Below are 19,759 nucleotides of genomic sequence, written 5' to 3'. Positions count from 1 at the left end.
ATTATAAAGTTACTGTAAGGAATTTTCTATTACATGAATAGTGTGATATTTATTAAATTTTATTTTTACCTCTAATAAATAAAAGTATCTATTAAACTGTGGGCTCTTTGTATCCTCCAAACCTTTTAACTGTCTGGTAATAAACAAAAATATGTCCTGTTAAAAAAAAAAATGATAAAATTAATTTAGACACAAACACTTATCATTCTTTCATAATACACTAATAATAGTCTATACATATTCTCCATTAAATACAATAAAAGAAAATTCTCCTTAGCCAAATGACTTGGGACTGGCTTAGTCCACTACTCCAAATAATGAGAACAAAGCAAATTATATCTTTTAAAAATGATAATAAAAATTATTACTGGCATAAATTTTTAGGCTTTCTCATTCTTGGAGAACCGTAAATTCTCTATCTTGTTGCCCTTTCTTCTACTACAGAACGTCCGCTTTACTCATTATCTTCATCTTGCATCATGGCAAACAATTATCTTCATTTTAAGGATCTGGACAAGAGTCTTTCCATTACTATTTCCTACATGAAAATAGTAATTTTCAGTAGTTTGAATTTGATGTGTGACCACAAACTTGTGTGGAACAAAAACAATAATAGACTGGTTCAAGGGTTGTGCTTTTCATAACAATAGTATGCCATTTCTTAATAAGCTTTCTTTAGAAGTTGTTTTTTTTTTTTTAAGAAGTTTTAACCCAAAATAGAATCAACATGCAAAAAAATGACTTTAGGACAATGGAAAAAAAGGCAGTTCAAAATACTAAAATTTGCTGGGAATAAAAATTATTAAGAATATGAAGTTAGCTCAAAGAGATCAATTTAAAAGAGTTCCTCAAACATTTTAAACAAAGGCAGAAACCTCTGAGATAAGCACAATATAATTTTGCATGTACTGTGCAGGGTGAAATAATCATCTGAATACATAAATTCTGTTACATTATTGTTTTATAAAGTATCACTAACCCTCTATTTATCCCTTCAATTCAACCACCTGAGCTTTGTGATGGGTTATCATGAAGGTTACATAGAGCACAGGGGCTAGTTCAGATCTACATCTTTCAATGCCTCAATAAAAATACCAGTCATTTTTGTGGCTATGCAATGAATTTCAACTGAATAATTCATCTGTTTTACAACTTACGATATAATCTTGTGATGATGACAGGTGAATAATAATAAAAGCTAGTTCTTAAAGGTAAGCTAGAGTATAAAGTATAAAAGTAAACTAATTCTGTAAAGATTTTATTTACCTTAAGTTTATCATGGGAAGTATATGGAGCTTCTGGGGCATAGATTCGAAAAATGTCGGCCAAACAACATGCTACAAGGAGACGCACATCTTTATTGGGATTCCTGAGGAAAAATTCAGATGCAAGATGCAAGGCTAGTGGGAGATACTGCTGTTTTTCATCTTCTGAGTCCTGATCCATATCCATAAAAGTTTTTACTACCATCTGTAAAAGTACATTAAAAGAAAAAAATACTCAACTCCTGATATTTACAAATTAGAAGACATATATTTTAAAAAACTCATGTCCATTACAACACAAACTATTAATTAGTTACTATCAGAGGATTCGCAATCAATTTGTGTAAATCTTCATTTAAGACTCTAATCATTTTAGGTAAAATTTAACCCAGATTAAAAAAATTCTTAGTCTCATACATACAACCAAATTCGTTTGATATTCTGCAATATCATCAATTATGTTTCTTTTATATTTTATTATCAAAGCTGCCTTGATTTAGGCTCTTTCAAACTGCTCTCATTTCACACTTTAGTAGGTTTTGGATTTCACAAAAGAAAACCATGTTTAAGCATTTTTATGTAGCTGTACTTCTTTTTTTTTTTTTTTTTTTAAGATTTTATTTATTTATTTGACAGAGATCACAAGTAGGCAGAGAGAGAGAGAGGAAGAGAAGCAGGCTTCCTGCTGAGCAGAGAGCCCGATGCGGGGCTTGATCCCAAGACCCTGGGATCATGACCTGAGCCGAAGGCAGAGGCTTTAACCCACTGAGCCACCCAGGCGCCCTGTAGCTGTACTTCTGATTAAAAGTTGTAATTATAAAATAACCTCTCTTATTGTTTGTAATTACAAAAATTATCAAATGTACATTTTAGAATCACTCTAAAACAAAAAACCCATGCTCATTATTTGGAAGAATACTGTTAAAATATTCATACTGCCCAAAGCAGTCTACAGATTCAATGCAATTCCCATAAAAAAAAAAAAAAGTATTTTTTCACAGAACTACAACGAAGAATCCTAGAATTTCTATGGACTCACAAAAGACCCTGAATTGTCAAAGCAATTTTGAGAAAGAAGAACAAAGCTGAAGGTATCATAATCCCAGATTTCATGGCATACCATAGAGCTGTAATAATCAAAACTACAGGGTTAATAGGGGATGGGGAAATGAGTGAAGGGGAGTTGTAAGCACAGGCTTCCACTTATGGAATGAATAAGTCATGGGGATGAAAGAAATATTGTCAGTGATATTGTAATGATATTTTATGGTGAGAGATGGTAGCTACACTTGTGGTGAGCACAGCATAATGCATACAGTTGTGGAATCACCATGCTGTACATATGAAACTAATGTAACATTCTGTGTCAGTTACACTTTAATAAAAAGAAAAGAGAATTAGAAAAAAAAAAACACCACGAGGGTACTAGCACAAAACATATAGCTCAGAAATAAACCCATGCCTATATGGTCAATCAATCCACCAAAGAGGAAAGAATATACAATGGGGAAATGACAGTTTCTTAAATAAGTGGTGCTGGGAAAACTGGACAGCTACATGCAAAAGAATAAAACTGGACCACACACAAATATAAAATGGATTAAAGACCTAAATGTAATACCTGAAACCATAAGACTCCTAAAGGAAAACACTGGCAGTAATCTTTTAGACACTGACCTTAAGCAGTATTTTTCTGGATCTGTCTCCACAAGCAACGGAAACAAAAACAAAAATAAACTCCTGGGGGCGCCTGGGTGGCTCAGTGAGTTAAGGCCTCTGCCTTCAGCTCAGGTCATGATCCCAGGGTCCTGGAATCAAGCCCCACATTGGGCTCTCTGCTTAGCAGGGAGCTTGCTTCCTCCTCTCTGTCTGCCTGCCTCTCTACCTGCTTGTGATCTCTGTCTGTCAAATAAATAAATAAAATCTTTAAAAAAAACAAACACAAACTCCTGGGACTACATCAAGCTAAAAAGCTTTTGCACAGCAAAGAAAATCATCAATAAACCAAAAAAGGCAACCTACTGAATAGAAGATATTTGCAAATGATATATCTGGTAAGGGGTTAATATCCAAAATATATAAAGAACCTGTAAGACTCAACAACAAAAAACCCCGAATAACCTAATTTTTAAAAATGGGCAGAGGACTCGAACAGACATTTTTCCAAAGAAGATATAAAGATGGCCAAGACACATAAAGAGATGCTCAACTAATCACTAATCATCAGGAAAATACAAATGCAAACAACAATGCAATATCACCTCATACCTGTCAGAATGGCTAGTATCAAAAATACAAGAAATAACAAGTATTAGAGAAGATGTGAAGAAAAAGGGACCCCTCCTGCACTGTTGGTGGGAATGTAAATGTGTGTAGCCACTGTGGAAAACAGCACTGAGGTATCTCAAGAAATTAAAAATAGAAGCACCACATGCCCCAATAATTCTACTTCTGGGTGTTTACCTGAAGAAAATAAAAAAACTAATTAGAAAAGATACATGCACCCCTACGTTTATTGCAGCATTATTTACAATAGCCAAGATACAAAAGCAACCTAAATGTCCACCCATAGAGAAGAGAATAAAGGCGATACACACAAACACACACTCATACTCACACACCAGAATATTAATCTACCATAAAAAAAAATGAAATCTTGCTATTCATGGCAACATGGATGAACCTTCAGGGTATTATGCTAGGTGAAATAAATCATACAGAAGATGACTTTATCATATGTATTGAATTTTATCATTTTTTTTCTGTGCATGCTGAGGTGATCATATTTTCCTCCTAATTCTGTAAGTAAAATAAATCTCACTGACTGGTCTTCTAATTTTTCCTTTTTTTTAAAGATTTTATTTATTTATTTGACAGATAGAGATCACAGGTAGGCAGAGAGGCAGGCAGAGAGAGAGAGGAGGAAGCAGGTTCCCTGCTGAGCAGAGAGCCCGATGTGGGGCTCGATCCCAGGACCCTGGGATCATGACCTGAGCCGAAGGCAGAGGCTTTAACCCACTGAGCCACCCAGGTGCCCCTGGTTTCTAATTTTAATCCAAGTTTCCATTCCTAAAATCTAATTCTAGCCCAAGTTTCCATTTTAAAATAACACCAGCTAGGTCATAACACTTGTACATTGCTAGGTTTGAGATGCTATTATATTACTTCAATTTTTAATTTCAATTAAATTGAAATTATAATTTCAATTACTTTAATTCACAAAAGAAACTGACCAATAATAGAGATTTCTAAAGACAACTCTGTCCATTTTATTGTTTTTCCTTATTTTAAAGAGACTGTATGAAAAGGGGGAAGGGCAGAAGGAAAGGGAGAGTATCTCAAGCATTTTCTGCTCTAAGCATGGAGCCCAACATGGGGTTCAATCCCATGACCCTGAGATCATGACCCTGAGCCAAAACCAAGAGCTGGACGCTTAATCACCTGAGCCACCCAAGTGTCCCCAACCTTGTCCATTTTAGAAATGAGGTTGTACTGGCTTCAAACAAATTGATAAGTGATCCCTTTTTCCTTACTATATGGAAGTTTATAATAATGCTGCTTTTATCTTTCTTCCTTATATATTTAGTGAAAGTCAAATGCTCGAAGAATTATAATGGAATTTAGAAAATATTCTGGACTAAATGATAATGAAAATATTAACTATCAATAGTTGGGGGATGCAGTTAAATTTGTACTTATAGTAAATTTACAGCCTTAAATGTATAAGCTACAAAAGAGGAAAGAATGAAAAACCAGTGATCTACATTTCCATTGCAAGCAGTTAGAAAAATACCAAATTAAATAAAAAGGTAGATAAAAAGGTAGAATCAAAGGGGGGAAAAGTTCAAACAGACTTCAATGAACTTGAAAAACATACAAAAGAGAAAAACCAAACAATGCCAAACGTTGACTGTTGAAAAGACTAATAGAATGGACATGTCTCTTTAAGAATAAATCAAGGAGAAAGAAAGCAGGCACAAACTGCCAATATCAGGAATTAAAAAGAGGACATATTATATTATTTATCCTGATAAAAATAATAATACATTGAAGAGGGCTGTCACACAAAATACACTATCTGGATAATTCTATTTCTATGAAAAGGAACTGAATCTGAAATTTAAAACCTTCCCAGAAAAAAAATCTCCAATGTTAGATGGCTTCACTGGTGAAAAAAGTCCCAAGACTATGTAGATCGGTATAGTACTAACTACTCTGGTTGAAATACCAAAACTCTCCTGCCATTCTGCTACAGCTTTGTATCCTGGTTTGGTATGCAGTTACTAGTCAGTGAGAGCCTACTTACTATTCAACTACAAACATTCCTTTGAGATGTTAAAGCCTTATTTCTTGGTTATCTATTAACATTTTAGTAGAGATTATCTAGTTGGAATTAATAATATAATACAGAAGATAAACACCTGAAGTTTAGGAATTCTTAGAGAAATAAAAAGCACCAAATGGGAGTTGTGAAACTGAAGTCATCAGAGACAAAGTATTCTGAAGCAATCTGAGCAAGTTCACGGGAGGCAAGAGACTAAGTAAAAAAGGGCAAACTGTACTCCTAAATGCCATAACTAAGGAGTTTAAAATTTTATTATATAAGAAATGGGAGTTCCGGGGCACCTGAATGGCTCAGTGGGTTAAACCTCTGCCTTCAGCTCAGGTCATGATCTCAGGGTCCTGGGATCGAGCCCTGCATCGGGCTCTCTGCTCAGTAGGGAGCCTGCTTCCTCCTCTCTCTCTCTCTGCCTGCCTCTCCACCTACTTGAGATTGAAATAAATAATATCTTAAAAAAAAAAAAAAGAAATGGTAGTTCCTATTATATAGGAAATAGGACAAATACATAGGAAAATCTATGTATTTGTCATCTATTGCTGTATGACAAAATACCCCCAAACTCTGTACCTTAAAACAATACACATATACTTGTCACACAGTTTCTATGCAGGTGGAATTGGGAGAGTGACTTGGCTTGGTGGCTTTGCTTGGACTCTCTAATGAAATTGTAATCCATCAAAGCGGTAATCATCTGAAGGTCTAATGGGCCTACCAGGTGTGCTATGAAGGTAGCTCATTCACATGGTTGGTAAGCTGGCACTGGCTTTTAGCAAAAGGCATCAGGGGCTCTTCAGACAGCTGCTCTAAATGTCCTCATGGGATGGCGCTGGCTTTCTCCCAGAGAGCGATACAAGAGCGCCAAGTCATAAATGGCAATCTTTTATGAACTAACCTTCAAAAACCTACACTGTCACTTCTGAAATAGCCTATTAATTACTCAGGACAGCCCTATTTAGTCAAAATATAAGGAAATGAGGCTCATTCAGGGCCATCTTGGAGGCTAACTACCATATTATGTCTCATAATATTTATATCTTCTTTGGTACTCTCTCAGAAAGACACCGGTTTTGGTCTTGTGACTTATTTTGGCCAATGGGACTTTACCAAGCAAAATGCAAGGCAAGGCCTGGTAACCAGGTGCACAGAGAGGCTGGGATGCTTCCTACTGAAACCCAACAGCCACGCTGTTAGGAAGACCAGACTATCCAAGAAAGAAGAGACCATACACCTGGAAAATGAGACAACATTTAAAGGCAGACTACACAGAAAACTCAAAGCCTTCCCTAGCTGCGTTCCCAGCTAAAGTTAGCTTGTAAGAGTAACCCTGGCTTACACCACATGGAGCAATCATATCGCAGAGCTGTGAGGAATAATAATTTTAACCCATGAGGTTTTGTTTTACTATACAGCAACGATTAAATTAAACCACATCCATTCTGCAGTTTTTAATATGCCTTTCTGTACTGAAGCAGGAAAGCTAAAAATTATACATCCTTGGTCATCTTACATTAAGGGTTACAGTTATAACCTAGTTTAGCCAATCAGAAGCACTTATTCATGATTTGGAAAGTGGAAGCACGGAAGAGGTTATGTTGCTATTGCTTCTGCTATTTTCTTTTTTTGGCTGGCACCTACGGAGCGAAGGCATTTTGTGGTGTGTGGCAGTAGCAGCATTAAGCTTTGTCAAGATAGACAGGAAGGATTCATCCATTTTGTGCTGGTACTGATCTTTCACGTGTGGGAGGCTCTGAAGCAATCATTATGGCAATGGTTTATTCGTGACAATATTTCTGAGAGGTAGGTATTATTGTCATCTAAGTTTATGGTTAAGGAAAGTTATGCACTTGTAGGTAATCTGCCCTGGTTCACAGAGCCCCAGAACAAGATCAATACTTAGCACAGAAGGGAGGTAAGAAAAGAAAACATTAGAGGGCAACACATATGAAAAAGGTATAATTTAGTTGAAATTTGGTTTCAGATAAATATCACATAAATGGCTGTTTGAACTGGGGAGCACAATATAAAGCGTATTCCTTAACATGGGTTGTGGTAAAAAAAAAATCTTTGAAAGCTGTGACAGTGGTTATTATATTAGTTCCCCACCAGTATCTTATATCCTTTTTATTATTTTTATAAAGATTTTACGTATTTATCTGATAGAGAGATAGAGAGCACAAGTAGGCAGAGTGGCAGGCAGAGGGAGAGGGAGAAGCAGGAACCCCTGCCAAGCAGGGAGCCCAACTTGAGCTCAATCCAGGGACTCTGGGATCACGACCCAAGGCAAAGGCAAACGCCCAACCGACTGTGCCATCCTGGTGCCTCTCTTATATCCTTTTCAGAGTACCATATGATTTCACTTACACGAGGTACATAGAGTAGTCAAATTTATAGAGACAAAGTACAACAGTGATTATCAGTGATTAACAAGAGGAGGGAATGAGGACTTAGTATTTAATGAGGATTTTGTGTACCTTTAATGGGTACAGAGTTTCAGTTACGGATGATGTAAAAGTTCTGGAGATGGATGGTGCCGATGATGTACAACAATGTGAATGTACCTAACACCACTCAACTGTACACTTAAAAATGGTTAAAATGGTAAATTCTATGTTACTTATATTTAACCACAATTTAAAAAATCAGTACAAATGACTTCTAAAACTGGGGAGATATTTTCTTAGCTACATGTTAATTAATGTTACAACCAGGTAAAATAAACACAAATATATCAAAACATGTAAACAAAACAAAACAAAAAAATAAAGTTCAGGATGAAATAATAATAGTATAATAAAAATAAAAACACAAAAGAACATATGATCCTTGGGAATCAGCTTAACTAGGTTTTCAAAACTTTCAGAAAGGGGGGCGCCTGGGTGGCTCAGTGGGTTAAAGCCTCTGCCTTCGGCTCAGGTCATGATCCCAGGGTCCTGGGATTGAGCCCCGCATCGGGCTCTCTGCTCAGTGGGAAGCCTGCTTCCTCCTCTCTCTCTGCCTGTCTCTCTACCTACTTGTGATCTCTGTCAAATGAATAAATTAAAAAATCTTTAAAAAAAAAAAAAAAACTTTCAGAAAGGAATGCTATTAATACACTCATAAAATATAGACAAGTATAGCATGAATGACCTAACCTGGCAAAAATACAGATGAGGATGACTACATATCACTTTCCCTATGAGCCCAAACACAAACATCAAAAATGGAATCTTTTTTTTTTAATTTTTTATTTTTAAATTTATTTGACAGAGACCACAAGTAGGCAGAAAGGCAGGCAGAGAGAGAGGAAGAAGCAGGCTCCCCGCTGAGCAGAGAGCCCGATGCGGGACTCAATCCCAGGACCCTGAGATCATGACCTGAGCTGAAGGCAGAGGCTTTAAACCACTGAGCCACCCAGGCGCCCTCAAAAATGGAATCTTAAAGTGAATACACTATTTTTGTTATAAACGGCTTTGTGCTCATATAGGAAATGGGAGTAGGCAGAGAGGAAAAGAGGAGTAAAGTTAATATCTGGAGAACACAGGAGACTCTTTTTACTATTCTTGTAGCTTTTCTAAGTCTGAAGTTTTACCAAACTAAGAAACTGAAATTAAAAATGAATGCATTTACCACAAAATACAAGACATATATATTAATAGCTGAAATGAAAGTTTCACCAAACAGACTTGTCTTAAAAAAAGAGTTTCTGATTTTAAAAGAACATATTTACCATTGCATAATTAACTTGATACACAGATGTTACAGATGTTACAATGACACAAAGTATTCTAATTCTACTTTAAAACCTTAAAAAAATAAATTGAATTACAGGTTTCTCAAGAAAATAATTTTGTCTGTTAACATATGTATTCTCAATGATTAGAATACTGACTGGCACAAAGTGGGTGGGCATATACTTTTTTAAGAAAAAAAACATTAGAATTCACAAAATGCATCTCTCTCTCTCTTTTTTTAAGATTTTATGTGTTTATTTGTCAGAAAGAGAGAGACCAAGCACAAGCAGGGAGAACAGCAGGCAGAAGCAGGTTCCCTGCTGAGCAAGGAGCCCGACGTGGGACCCCGGGATCATGACCTGAGCCAAAGGCAGACGCTTAACCAACTGAGCCACCCAGGCATCCTGCACAAAACACATCTTTAACATCTAATCTGATTACATATACATATGAGTGTTGTGTGTGTGTGTATGTGCATGTACACACACACCAACATTGTGACCCCTGATATATATTCCTACCGTTCTGGCATAAAACTTACTCGGTTCTAGATAATCAATTAATAAGTACATACCTGTTTGCTAGAAATTTATTTAGAATTTTTAAGTAAATATAATCCTAAACATGGGTCTATAGCAGGGGTCACAACCAGAGAAGAGTGACATGGAAAGAAGGACTGGGAAGAAATGGAGAACACATGTCCCAACTAAAGACAGAGTGAGCTTTAGTTAATTATTTCCAGGTGACAGTGCAGTAAAATATTGCAAAATCATCCAGGTGTTTAGTATACAATAAAATTTGAAGTGAAATCATCTGATTTGAGAATTTTAGCAACTCAAAAAGTTCCCACTATTGCAAAGGAAAAGCAAAACATGTCTACATGTTCTATGTGGTCCTCAAATCAACAATTTACAAACTGTTGGAAATAATTTAAGGAAAAATGTCAATACAGCCATCTTTTCAGGTAAAGAAATTATTCTGAAAAGTTGTTTTCCCTCTTCTTTTGTACTTAATAGAGAAATACAAGTCTTTAAACAGGTTTAAAAAAACTATGAAGAGGGATGCCTGGGTGGCTCAGTTGGTTAAGCATCTGCCTTTTGGCTCAGGTCATGATCCCAGGGTCCTGGGACTGAGTCTCACATCAGGTTCCCCGCTCAGCAAGGAGTCTGCTTCTCCCTTGTTGTGCTATCTTTCTGACAAATAAATGTTATTTTTAAAACGATTTATTTATTTATTTATTTGACAGACACAGATCACAAGCAGGCAGAGAGGCAGGCAGGGTGGGTGGGGTACGGAAGCAGGCTCCCAGCTAAGCAGAGAGCCCGACGCAGGGCTCCATCCCATAACCCTGAGATCATGACCTGAGCTGAAGGCAGAGGCCTTAACCCACTGAACAACCCAGGCGCCCCAATGGCAAATAAATTAAAAAAAAAAAAAAAAAATCTTAAACAAAAAAACCTATTAAGAGGGGTGCCTGGGTGGCTCAGTCATTAAGTGTCTGCCTTCAGCTCAGGTCATGATCCTAGGGTCCTCGGATGGAGCCCTACATTGCATCTTGATTTTTCATCTTAAGTATTATATTAACTGGTGTTTTCTGCAGATGGCTTTTATCAGGTTGAAAAGCTCTCTTTTATTATTTTTTTAAATTTTAAGATTTTATTTATTTGTTTGACAGAGAAACAGCGGCGGGGGAGGCACAAGCACAGAGAGTGGGAGGGAGAAGCGGGCTCCTTGCTGAGTAAGGAGCCTGATATGGGGCTTGATCCCAGGACCCTGGGTTCATGACCTGAGCTGAAGGCAGTCGATTAACAACTGAGCCACCCAGGCGCCCTGCTATTTTATTCCTAAAATGCTATTAGTTTTTATGATGTGTTGGATCTTTTTTCTCAGATACTTTTTCTACAATTACTGAGATAACAACATGAGTTTTCCATTTTATAGTAGTTTATGTTGAACTACATTAATATTTAAATACTAAGCCAAATTTGGGGCGCCTGGGTGGGTCAGGTCATGATCCCAAGGTCCTGGGATCGAGCCCCGCATCGGGCTCTCTGCTCAGCGGGGAGCTGCTTCCCTTCCTCCCTCTGCCTGCCTCTCTGCCTACTTATGATCTATCTGTCAAATAAATAAATAAGATCTTTAAAAAAAAAAAAAAACTAAGCCAAATTTGTACTCCAAGAAAGGAGGAGTGAATCTGCCTCCCACTTGCAGGGGACATCTGATGGTGTCTAGAGACATTTTTGGTTGTAACATAGAGAAAAGGAGTTCTATTGGCATGTAGTGCACTGAGGCCAAAGATGTTACTCAACAATGCACAGGACAGCTCCCCACAACCACCAACTGCAGGCTGAGTGAGTCAACAGGACCATGGTTGAGAAACATGATCTAACAAGAGGCTTGGCAATTTTATTGCTTTTCACTTTGCATATTGCATCTGAGATCTATCCGTGTTGTTGCATATATCAGTTAATTTGTTCCTTTTAACCAAGAAGTATTCCAGTAGGGATATAGTTTAAATACCTTATTTATTTGATAGAGAGAGAGAGTACAAGTAGGCAGAGCAGCAGGCAGAGGGAGAAGGAGAAGTGGGCTCTCTGCTGAGCAGGGCCAGATATGGGGCTCAATCCCAGAACCTTGGGATCATGACCTGAGTCAAAGGCAGCTGCTTAAATGACTGAGCCACCCAGGTACCCCAGGAATATAGTTTAAATATATTTTACATATATTTATGTATGTAATGTATTTTACAGAATTTCAATCATTTTGCTTTTTTTGAGACATGTTGGCCTAGTATTTGGACTAGTTTTTGACAATCAATGAATGAAGCCACTATAGGTATTTATGTATAGGCTTTTTTGTAAACATGTTTATATTGTATTTCTTGGGTAAAAACCTAAGAGTTGGATTGCTGGGTTATATACTAACTGTATATTCACCTTTAATATTTATACAAACTGCCAAAACATTTTTCAAAGTCATTGTATTACTGTGCATTACCATGAGCATTGTTTTTGAGAGAGGCAGCTGCTATTCAGTAACCTTGCTGAACCAGTAACCAGTTTTAGTTTTCTGTTTATTCTTAGCTATACTAGCAGGGGTGTAGTGGCATCTCATTGTGGTTTTTTAATTTGTATTTTCTTTCCTCTTTTTTTTTTTTTTTTTAAGAGGGAGGGGGAGGGACTTGAGATCAGGACCTGAGCCAAAACAAGAGTCAGATGCTTAACTGACTGGGCCATCCAGGCTCCCCTTAATTTGTATTTTCTAATAAAATTAAACTAATGAAATTCAAAATTGAGCATCTTTTCACGTATTTGTTTGCTGTTTGTACATTTTCTTGGTGAAGTGTCTTGTCAAATCTCTCGCTTTTTTTTTCTGTTAAATGTGTTTTGAGAATTCTTTATATATTCTGGATACCAATTCTTTATCATATATGTATTTTGCAAATATTTTCTCTCAATGTTTGGCTCATCTTTTAAGTTTCTTAACAATACAGAATGCTTTAAGGATGATTTAAGTGATGAAGTCTAATTTATCAATTTTTTTCTTTTATGGTTTGTGTTTTTTGTATCTGACCCTAAGATGTATTTGCCTAAACAAAGCCTGCAAGTTTTCCTCCTGAATTTTTTGTAGACCATCTATAGTTTTAGGTTTTTACATTTATGTCTATAATTCATTCTGAGTTAATTCCTATATGTCCTGTGAGTTTCAGGTAAAGGTGTTCAGGCACCATTTGTATAAGACTATGCTTTCTCTATTGAACAGTCTTGTCATCTTTGTTGAAAATAAAACTGACTGTAATGTGCAGGTCTATTTCTGGACTCTCCATTATGTAACACTGCTCTATTTATCTGCTCTATTTATCTATCCTTTTAATAATACCATATAATTTTGATTACTGTAGCTTCACATTAAGTTCTGAAATCAGGTAGGCGTATGAGTCCTCTAACACAGTATAAAAATAGGAGAAAGATATGAACAGACACTTTACAAAAAAATTACACACTGGTATATACATGTATGTCAAAACTTGTCAAACTTACGTCCTGAGAGCAATTCTCTGACACCAACTAGGTGTACAACATTACAATTCAGTTCTGACAGTAACTACCAGGAATGAGTACAAACCTCACAAGTTAAGAGGACAAAATTCTTCTCAACACTGCCCCCTGCTTCAGATGCCACCTACAAGTCCTGGAGGCCACCCATACTTCTGACAAACCAGCTGTATCTTTGGGGCTTCCTACAATACCCTCAGGTTCAGTAATTTCTCAGAACAACTCACAGAACTCACTGAAAGAACAATACTGATAATTACAGCTTTACTATAAAGGATGCAACTCTGAACAGCCAAGTGGAAAAAACACTTCGGGAGGAAAGAGGAGGACAAAAACTTCCATGCCCTCTTGTAGTGGAATCTAACACAACACCTTCCCAGCACAGCAGTGGGTTCACCAACTAGTAAACTCCTCTGAGCCTTAGTATCCAGAGGTTTATTGGGGTTTTAATATGGGATTAATTATCATATGACTAAACTCAATCTCTAGCCTCTCACCTCTCTCAGAGGTCAGGTGGCAAAGTTCCAACTCTCAAACCATGTGCTTGGACTTTCTGATGACTCTCCAAGAGTCTAGGGGAGGGCCAAGAGTTGCCTAATTAGTATAACAAAGACACTCCTCTGTGCTAAGAACTGGTAACAAAAAGTAGATATATTATTATAGCATATTGCATAGTTTAATATGTGCAACCTATTGTATTTTCAATCTTAAGTCAATACAGCTGGGTTTTTTATTTATTTATTTATTTGACACAGAGAGGGAGGGAGAGAGCAAGCTCAAGCAGGAGGAGTGGTAGAGGGAGAGGGAGAAGGCTCCCTGCTGAGCAGGGAGCCCACTGTGGGCTCATCCCAGAGCCCTGGCAGACACTTGAATGACTGGGCCACCCAGGTGCCCCTAAAACTATTTTTTTTTTAAGTCACTACCTTGGTGAAAGAGTCTAAGATCTTTTTTAGCTTCCTCACTGGTAAAAATTAAATCAACCTTTTAAAGGTCCAGCAAAGACAATGAGAGCTCTCATTCACTGCTAATTCAAATGTAAACCGATACAACCACTTCGGTGTTTTCAGTGAAGTAGAATATATGCACACCCAATGACACAACAATTTCACCTATGTGTATGTCTATGTCCATGCCCTAAAGCAGGTTGTACATGTACACAGAATGCGTATACGAGTATATTCACAGCAATGTTGTTGGTAAATGCCAAAAAAACCTAGAAATCAAATGTCAACAAAAACTGGATAAGTAGTACAAGAGTACTATTTAGCAATAAAAATAATTGAAAAACAGATATAAGTAATAACATGGACGATGCTCAAACATTGAATAAGATGTATAACACAAGGAACCATATGATATCATTCCATTCATATAAAAATCAAAATCTAAAACTAGAAAAAAATCAAACTTTGTTTTTAGAGATGCATACATAGACAATGACATTATAAGCAAACTAAGAAGACTGCATTGATACAGTGTTTACAGAAGTTTGGGTGTATTGATATATTTTTTTTTCTTTCTCTCTTTTCCCTTTTTTTCTTTTTAAGTAGCCTCCACACCCAGCATGGAGCCCAATGCAGAAGCTTCAACTCATGACTTTAAGATCAAGACTGAGTTGGTATCAAGAGCTGGACACTTAAATGACTGAGCCAATCAGGCACCCCAATACTATTTCTTTATTCACATGTTCACTTTATAGTTACTTATTAAACTACATAGTTTACAAATTTTTTGTAAGCTATATTTCATACATAAGAGACACAGCATAACATGTATGTTTTTAGTAAAATAGTTAATAGCTGTTTTTAATTACAGTAATAGTTAATAATAAATTTTTAAGTGTGCTAATCATTGTGTGATTTTGAAAAATAAAGTATTCTATTTTTTTAGGAATACATTTTGAAATAATAATGAAACAATATAATGCTTGAGGTCTGCTTCAGGAATTCATTATTCTGTTTTGTCTGTTTTTGGATCTGTTTGAATTTTTCCATAATAAAAAGTGACAAAATTTATAAAATAATATTACATGTACTATAAGAATCTCAGATTCCCTTTAAAGCAACTAATCTAATTACCTTTTAGATAACGTAAGGACTTCAAAAATTTCGACTCCATTAAAAATGAGAGGAAGAAGTGGGAGAAGGGGAGAGGAAGAGGTATACAGGGAGAAATGGAGACCTAGAGATATTAACTTAAAAAAAAAATGCAATGAGTTAATGCCAGTTCTAGGGCTAAAAACTAAAACCTGCACCTCAGGATCTAATACCTTCCTGACACCATTTTAACTCTCACATGTCAGGGCTTTAAATTTTCAAACTGTTGTTTTTTTTTTTTTCCATTTTACTTATAATTCTGTCTTTTCTGCACTAGGACTTTTAAATACTGCAAAGGCAATAAAATGTATTCATTTGTGTGGTCCGAATCTATAAAACTGTACACAGCACTCTATTTGATGAATTATGATTGAAACCATTAGTTCAGACAATCTCTACCTGTATACTAATCTTCAAACAACAACAAAAAAATCCACCTTTCAGGGGTGAAAACGTGAGCTTGGAGTTACATAAATCTTATGATTTTTATACTAATATGGTGGCTCACTAAGTGTACACATGGACTGCTAGATTAGAATGAGTACTGAGCTGTTTGCCAGCATGTACTCCTTTCCACTTTTATATAATTACTTGTAACATAAATCCTTCCATCTAATGTAAATTTGGGGTGAAATCTGAGAGAAGCAGGTGAGGCAGGAGCACAGTTAATGCATAAGCCATTAGAACTACAAAAATAAAGTCTGTCTAATACACATTCTGATTTGGGAGTTAAACAGATTAGAGCAACTTTTGGGCTTAATGCTCAAAGTTTAAGTGACACACTGACCAAACTTACCACATTATTATTTTGTCTTTTCATTGCACTAGATTTTAAATGTCTTTCAAGAAAACTTCGGTATTCTTTTTTTCTTTACTTAAAAATTTCATTTATTTATTTGACAGAGAGAGAACAGCAAGAGGAGGAACACAAACAGGGAGTAGGAGAGGGAGAAGCAGGCTTTCTACTGGGCAGGGAGCCCAATGTGGGGCTCGATCCCAGGACCCTGGGATCATGACCTGAGCCAAAGGCAAATGCTTAACCGACTGAAACACCCAGGCACCCCAAAACCTCAGTATTCTTTTCTTTTTAAAAATATTTTATTTATTTATTTGACACAGAGAGAGAGATCACAAGTACGCAGAGAGGCAGGCAGAGAGAGGGGGAAACAAACAAAGAGAGCCCAATGCAGGGCTCAATCCCAGGACCGAGAGATCATGACCTGAGCCAAAGGCAGAGGCTTAACCCTCTGAGCCACCCAGGTGCCCCAAAACTTCAGTATTCTTAAGGGCCCTGACTGCTTATCTCAAAAGTAAGTTACCTTAATACTGAATACAGTTTATACAACTTACATTCCTTCTTACACCATACCTTATCTTACTCTAATTTTCAAACTCAATACTTCTAAGTTATTCTTAAAACATCTATTTTAATGTCACCATAATTCAAACAATGGTTCCCACTGACCAAGATCTTTTGACATTTAAAACATCATAATTTATACTTTTATCTTACTTTGATGTATGTATATATCCATGTATGAATATATATGTATGTATACACTTGTAAATATATAATGTTATACTGATTTCAATCCCCTCTAATCAAACTATATTATCTTCCAAAAACATCCCAAGCATCTTTTTTTTTTTTTTAATTTATTTATTTGAGAGAGAAAGAATCTGAAGTAGACTTCATACTAAGTGCAAAGCCTGATCTGGGCTTGATCTCACCACCACGAGATCATGACCTGAGCTGAAACCAGGAGACGGACACTTAACCAACAGAGCCACCTAGGTGTCCCATCCTAAGCATCTTTAAGGCTTTGCACGGAAAAAAGAAAGAACTCATAGAGAGCACAATACTTAACTGAAGAAATATATGAATAGGCCCTAGAACTGCTTCTACCTCTAACTATCCTCCTCACTCAAAATACTTTTTTTCTTTTAAGATGTTATTTATTTACTTGAGAGAGAGCGTGCACACAAGCAGGGGGAACAGGAGAGGAAGAATCAGGCTCCCTGGTGAGCAGGGAAAACGATGGAGGACTTAATCCCAGGACCCTGGGATCATGACCTGAGCCAAAGGCAGACGCTCAATTGATTCAGCCACCCAGGCACCCCAAAATATACTCTTGATTAAAATAATAATTAACTTAAAAAATTCTGCCCAAATTCTACTTCCTCTTTTGTTTTTTTAGAGAAAGAGGCAGAAACAGTGCACACACAAGTTGGGGGAGGGGAAAGGCAGGAGGAGAGAGAGAATCTTTATGCCCAGCATGGAGCCCCACATGGGGCTCAATCTCACAACTCCGAGATCATGAACTGAGCCAAAATCAAGAGTTGGATGCTTAACCCATGGAGGCACCCAGATGCCCCTCTGCTTCCTCTTTTTGATGCCCATTTGATCTCATCTGAATGGATCTCTGACTCCTCTGAACAGAAAACAGAGTACCAATTACAAAGCATTTATACTATGGTGTCACCTTGCTGTAATGGATAATGTAAAAATCATGTATTCTCAAGATTTTGATCTCTAAGAGCTAGGGGCCCCATTTTACATATTCTACACTGGTCTTGTAAAGTAAGGTTGAAGTGCGTATTTTCTGAGGTAATGAAATGTACTAATACACTTTCTGACATGCTCTAGACTTTAGTGGTAGACCAAGTCTGAGAATGTAAATCTCTAAAATTCTTATTTGTCAATAACTATGTATACATTTCAAGTGCTAATATTAAAACAAAACAAAACATTAAAAATAGGACTACCATATGATTCAGCAGTTCTATGTCTGGATATTTATGTGAAGAAAACAAAAACACCGGGGCGCCTGGGTGGCTCAGTGGGTTAAAGCCTCTGCCTTCGGCTCAGGTCATGATCTCAGGGTCCTGGGATCGAGCCCCACATCGGGTTCCCTGCTCAGCGGGGAGCCTGCTTCCCTCTCTCTCTCTGCCTGCCTCCCTGCCTACTTGTGATCTCTCTCTGTCAAATAAATTTAAAAAAAAAAAAAAATCTTAAAAAAAAGAAAGAAAACAAAAACACCAACTTGAAAAGATATCTACACCTTCATGTTTACTGCAGCATTATTTACAACACCCAAGATATGGAAACAGCTTGTGTCCACAGAAGAGTGGATAAAGAAATTGTGTTTTTTAAACACGCACTCTCACACCATGATATTACTCAACTACAAAAAAGAATGAAATCTTGTTATTTTCAAAACATGGATGAACCTCAAAGGCATTATGCTAAAGTAAAGTAAGTCAGAAAAAGACAAATACCATATGCTCTCTCTTATATGTGGGATCTTAAAACAAAAACAAAACACCAAGCTCACAGGCTCAGAGAACAAAATGGTGGTTGCCAGAGGTGGGGGGTGAGGGGTGGGAGAAATGGGTGAAGTGTTTATTTTTTTAGTTTAAGTTGAATAATTCCTAATGAAAAATGAAAGAAACCCTGCACCTGGGCAAGAGGGAGGGAAAAACCCACAAGAAACAACAACAAAGCATCAATATAGCTATTTCATTCAATTTCAACAAATTAAGTTATTCTCTGGGAAAAACTCAATAAGCTGTTTTTTTTTTCCCAATAAGCTGTTTTACTAACAAGCCAGTAGAGATTACTTAATGATACAATTTGTTTTGTTACTAATATATTTAGTTGATGTTAGTATTCTTTAATGAGACATTATTATTTTATACCTAAATTGCGTGGTATAGAAAAATTAGATGCTACACATACCACTACCCTCTTCCTGAACTCCAAACCCAAATTTATTCTAAAGGCCCATTCTATTAGTCCCAAGCCATTTAATAAGTATATACTATAAAACTACACTTTCAATGACTCCTGAAAGTTTCTTAACTAGAGGAAATGTTTTACTACATTTAATTCCACTTTTAAGGTAATCCAGTACTACTAGGGTCCTAAAAATAACCTGGATACTGACTGTAACAGAAACAACTCATCACAGAAGCTATTTTAGCTTCAAGGGACATTTGTAAGGTCCTAAAATATGAATAGCCTTGAAGCCTCGCACCTGTACTGAGGTTTCAGAGGTTCTGACTTCGGTTTTAACATAATCATAGATGTTCTTGGGGTAACAGGTTGAAGGATAAAATGAGTGAAGTCAACATTATACAAACCAATTAATTATTCTACAGTTTGACCCTCATGTAACAGAAAAAATTCTCAATGAAGGCATACTTTTGTAGGTAAAGTATCTGTAATAGTACTAATAATTTTATTTATTGAGTTTTTGCTATGTTTGGGAATATTTCAAGTAATTTAAAT

At 36.6% G+C, this 19,759-nt stretch overlaps 1 protein-coding gene across 4 annotated transcripts in view; it reads right to left on the bottom strand.

Annotated features, from left to right (window-relative positions):
* LOC111148923 (PDS5 cohesin associated factor A) overlaps nucleotides 1-19,759 on the bottom strand; it is a 140,079-nt gene that overhangs the window by 86,405 nt on the left and 33,915 nt on the right. For all 4 annotated transcript variants that reach the window (XM_022505714.1, XM_022505717.1, XM_022505716.1 and 1 more), the window contains exons 3-4: nucleotides 1,267-1,470; nucleotides 70-156 (exon numbers count right to left, since the gene is read on the bottom strand). In XM_022505714.1, the coding sequence (XP_022361422.1) occupies nucleotides 70-156; nucleotides 1,267-1,470 (291 nt within the window). The remainder of the gene's footprint in view (nucleotides 1-69; nucleotides 157-1,266; nucleotides 1,471-19,759) is intronic.

The sequence above is a fragment of the Enhydra lutris genome, unplaced genomic scaffold (genome assembly GCF_002288905.1).
Source record: "Enhydra lutris kenyoni isolate GAN:26980312 unplaced genomic scaffold, ASM228890v2 scaffoldscaffold21, whole genome shotgun sequence".
NCBI lineage: Eukaryota > Metazoa > Chordata > Mammalia > Carnivora > Mustelidae > Enhydra > Enhydra lutris.
The sequence above is the reverse complement of the archived record's forward strand: the minus strand, read 5'-3'. Positions and strand labels throughout refer to the sequence as shown.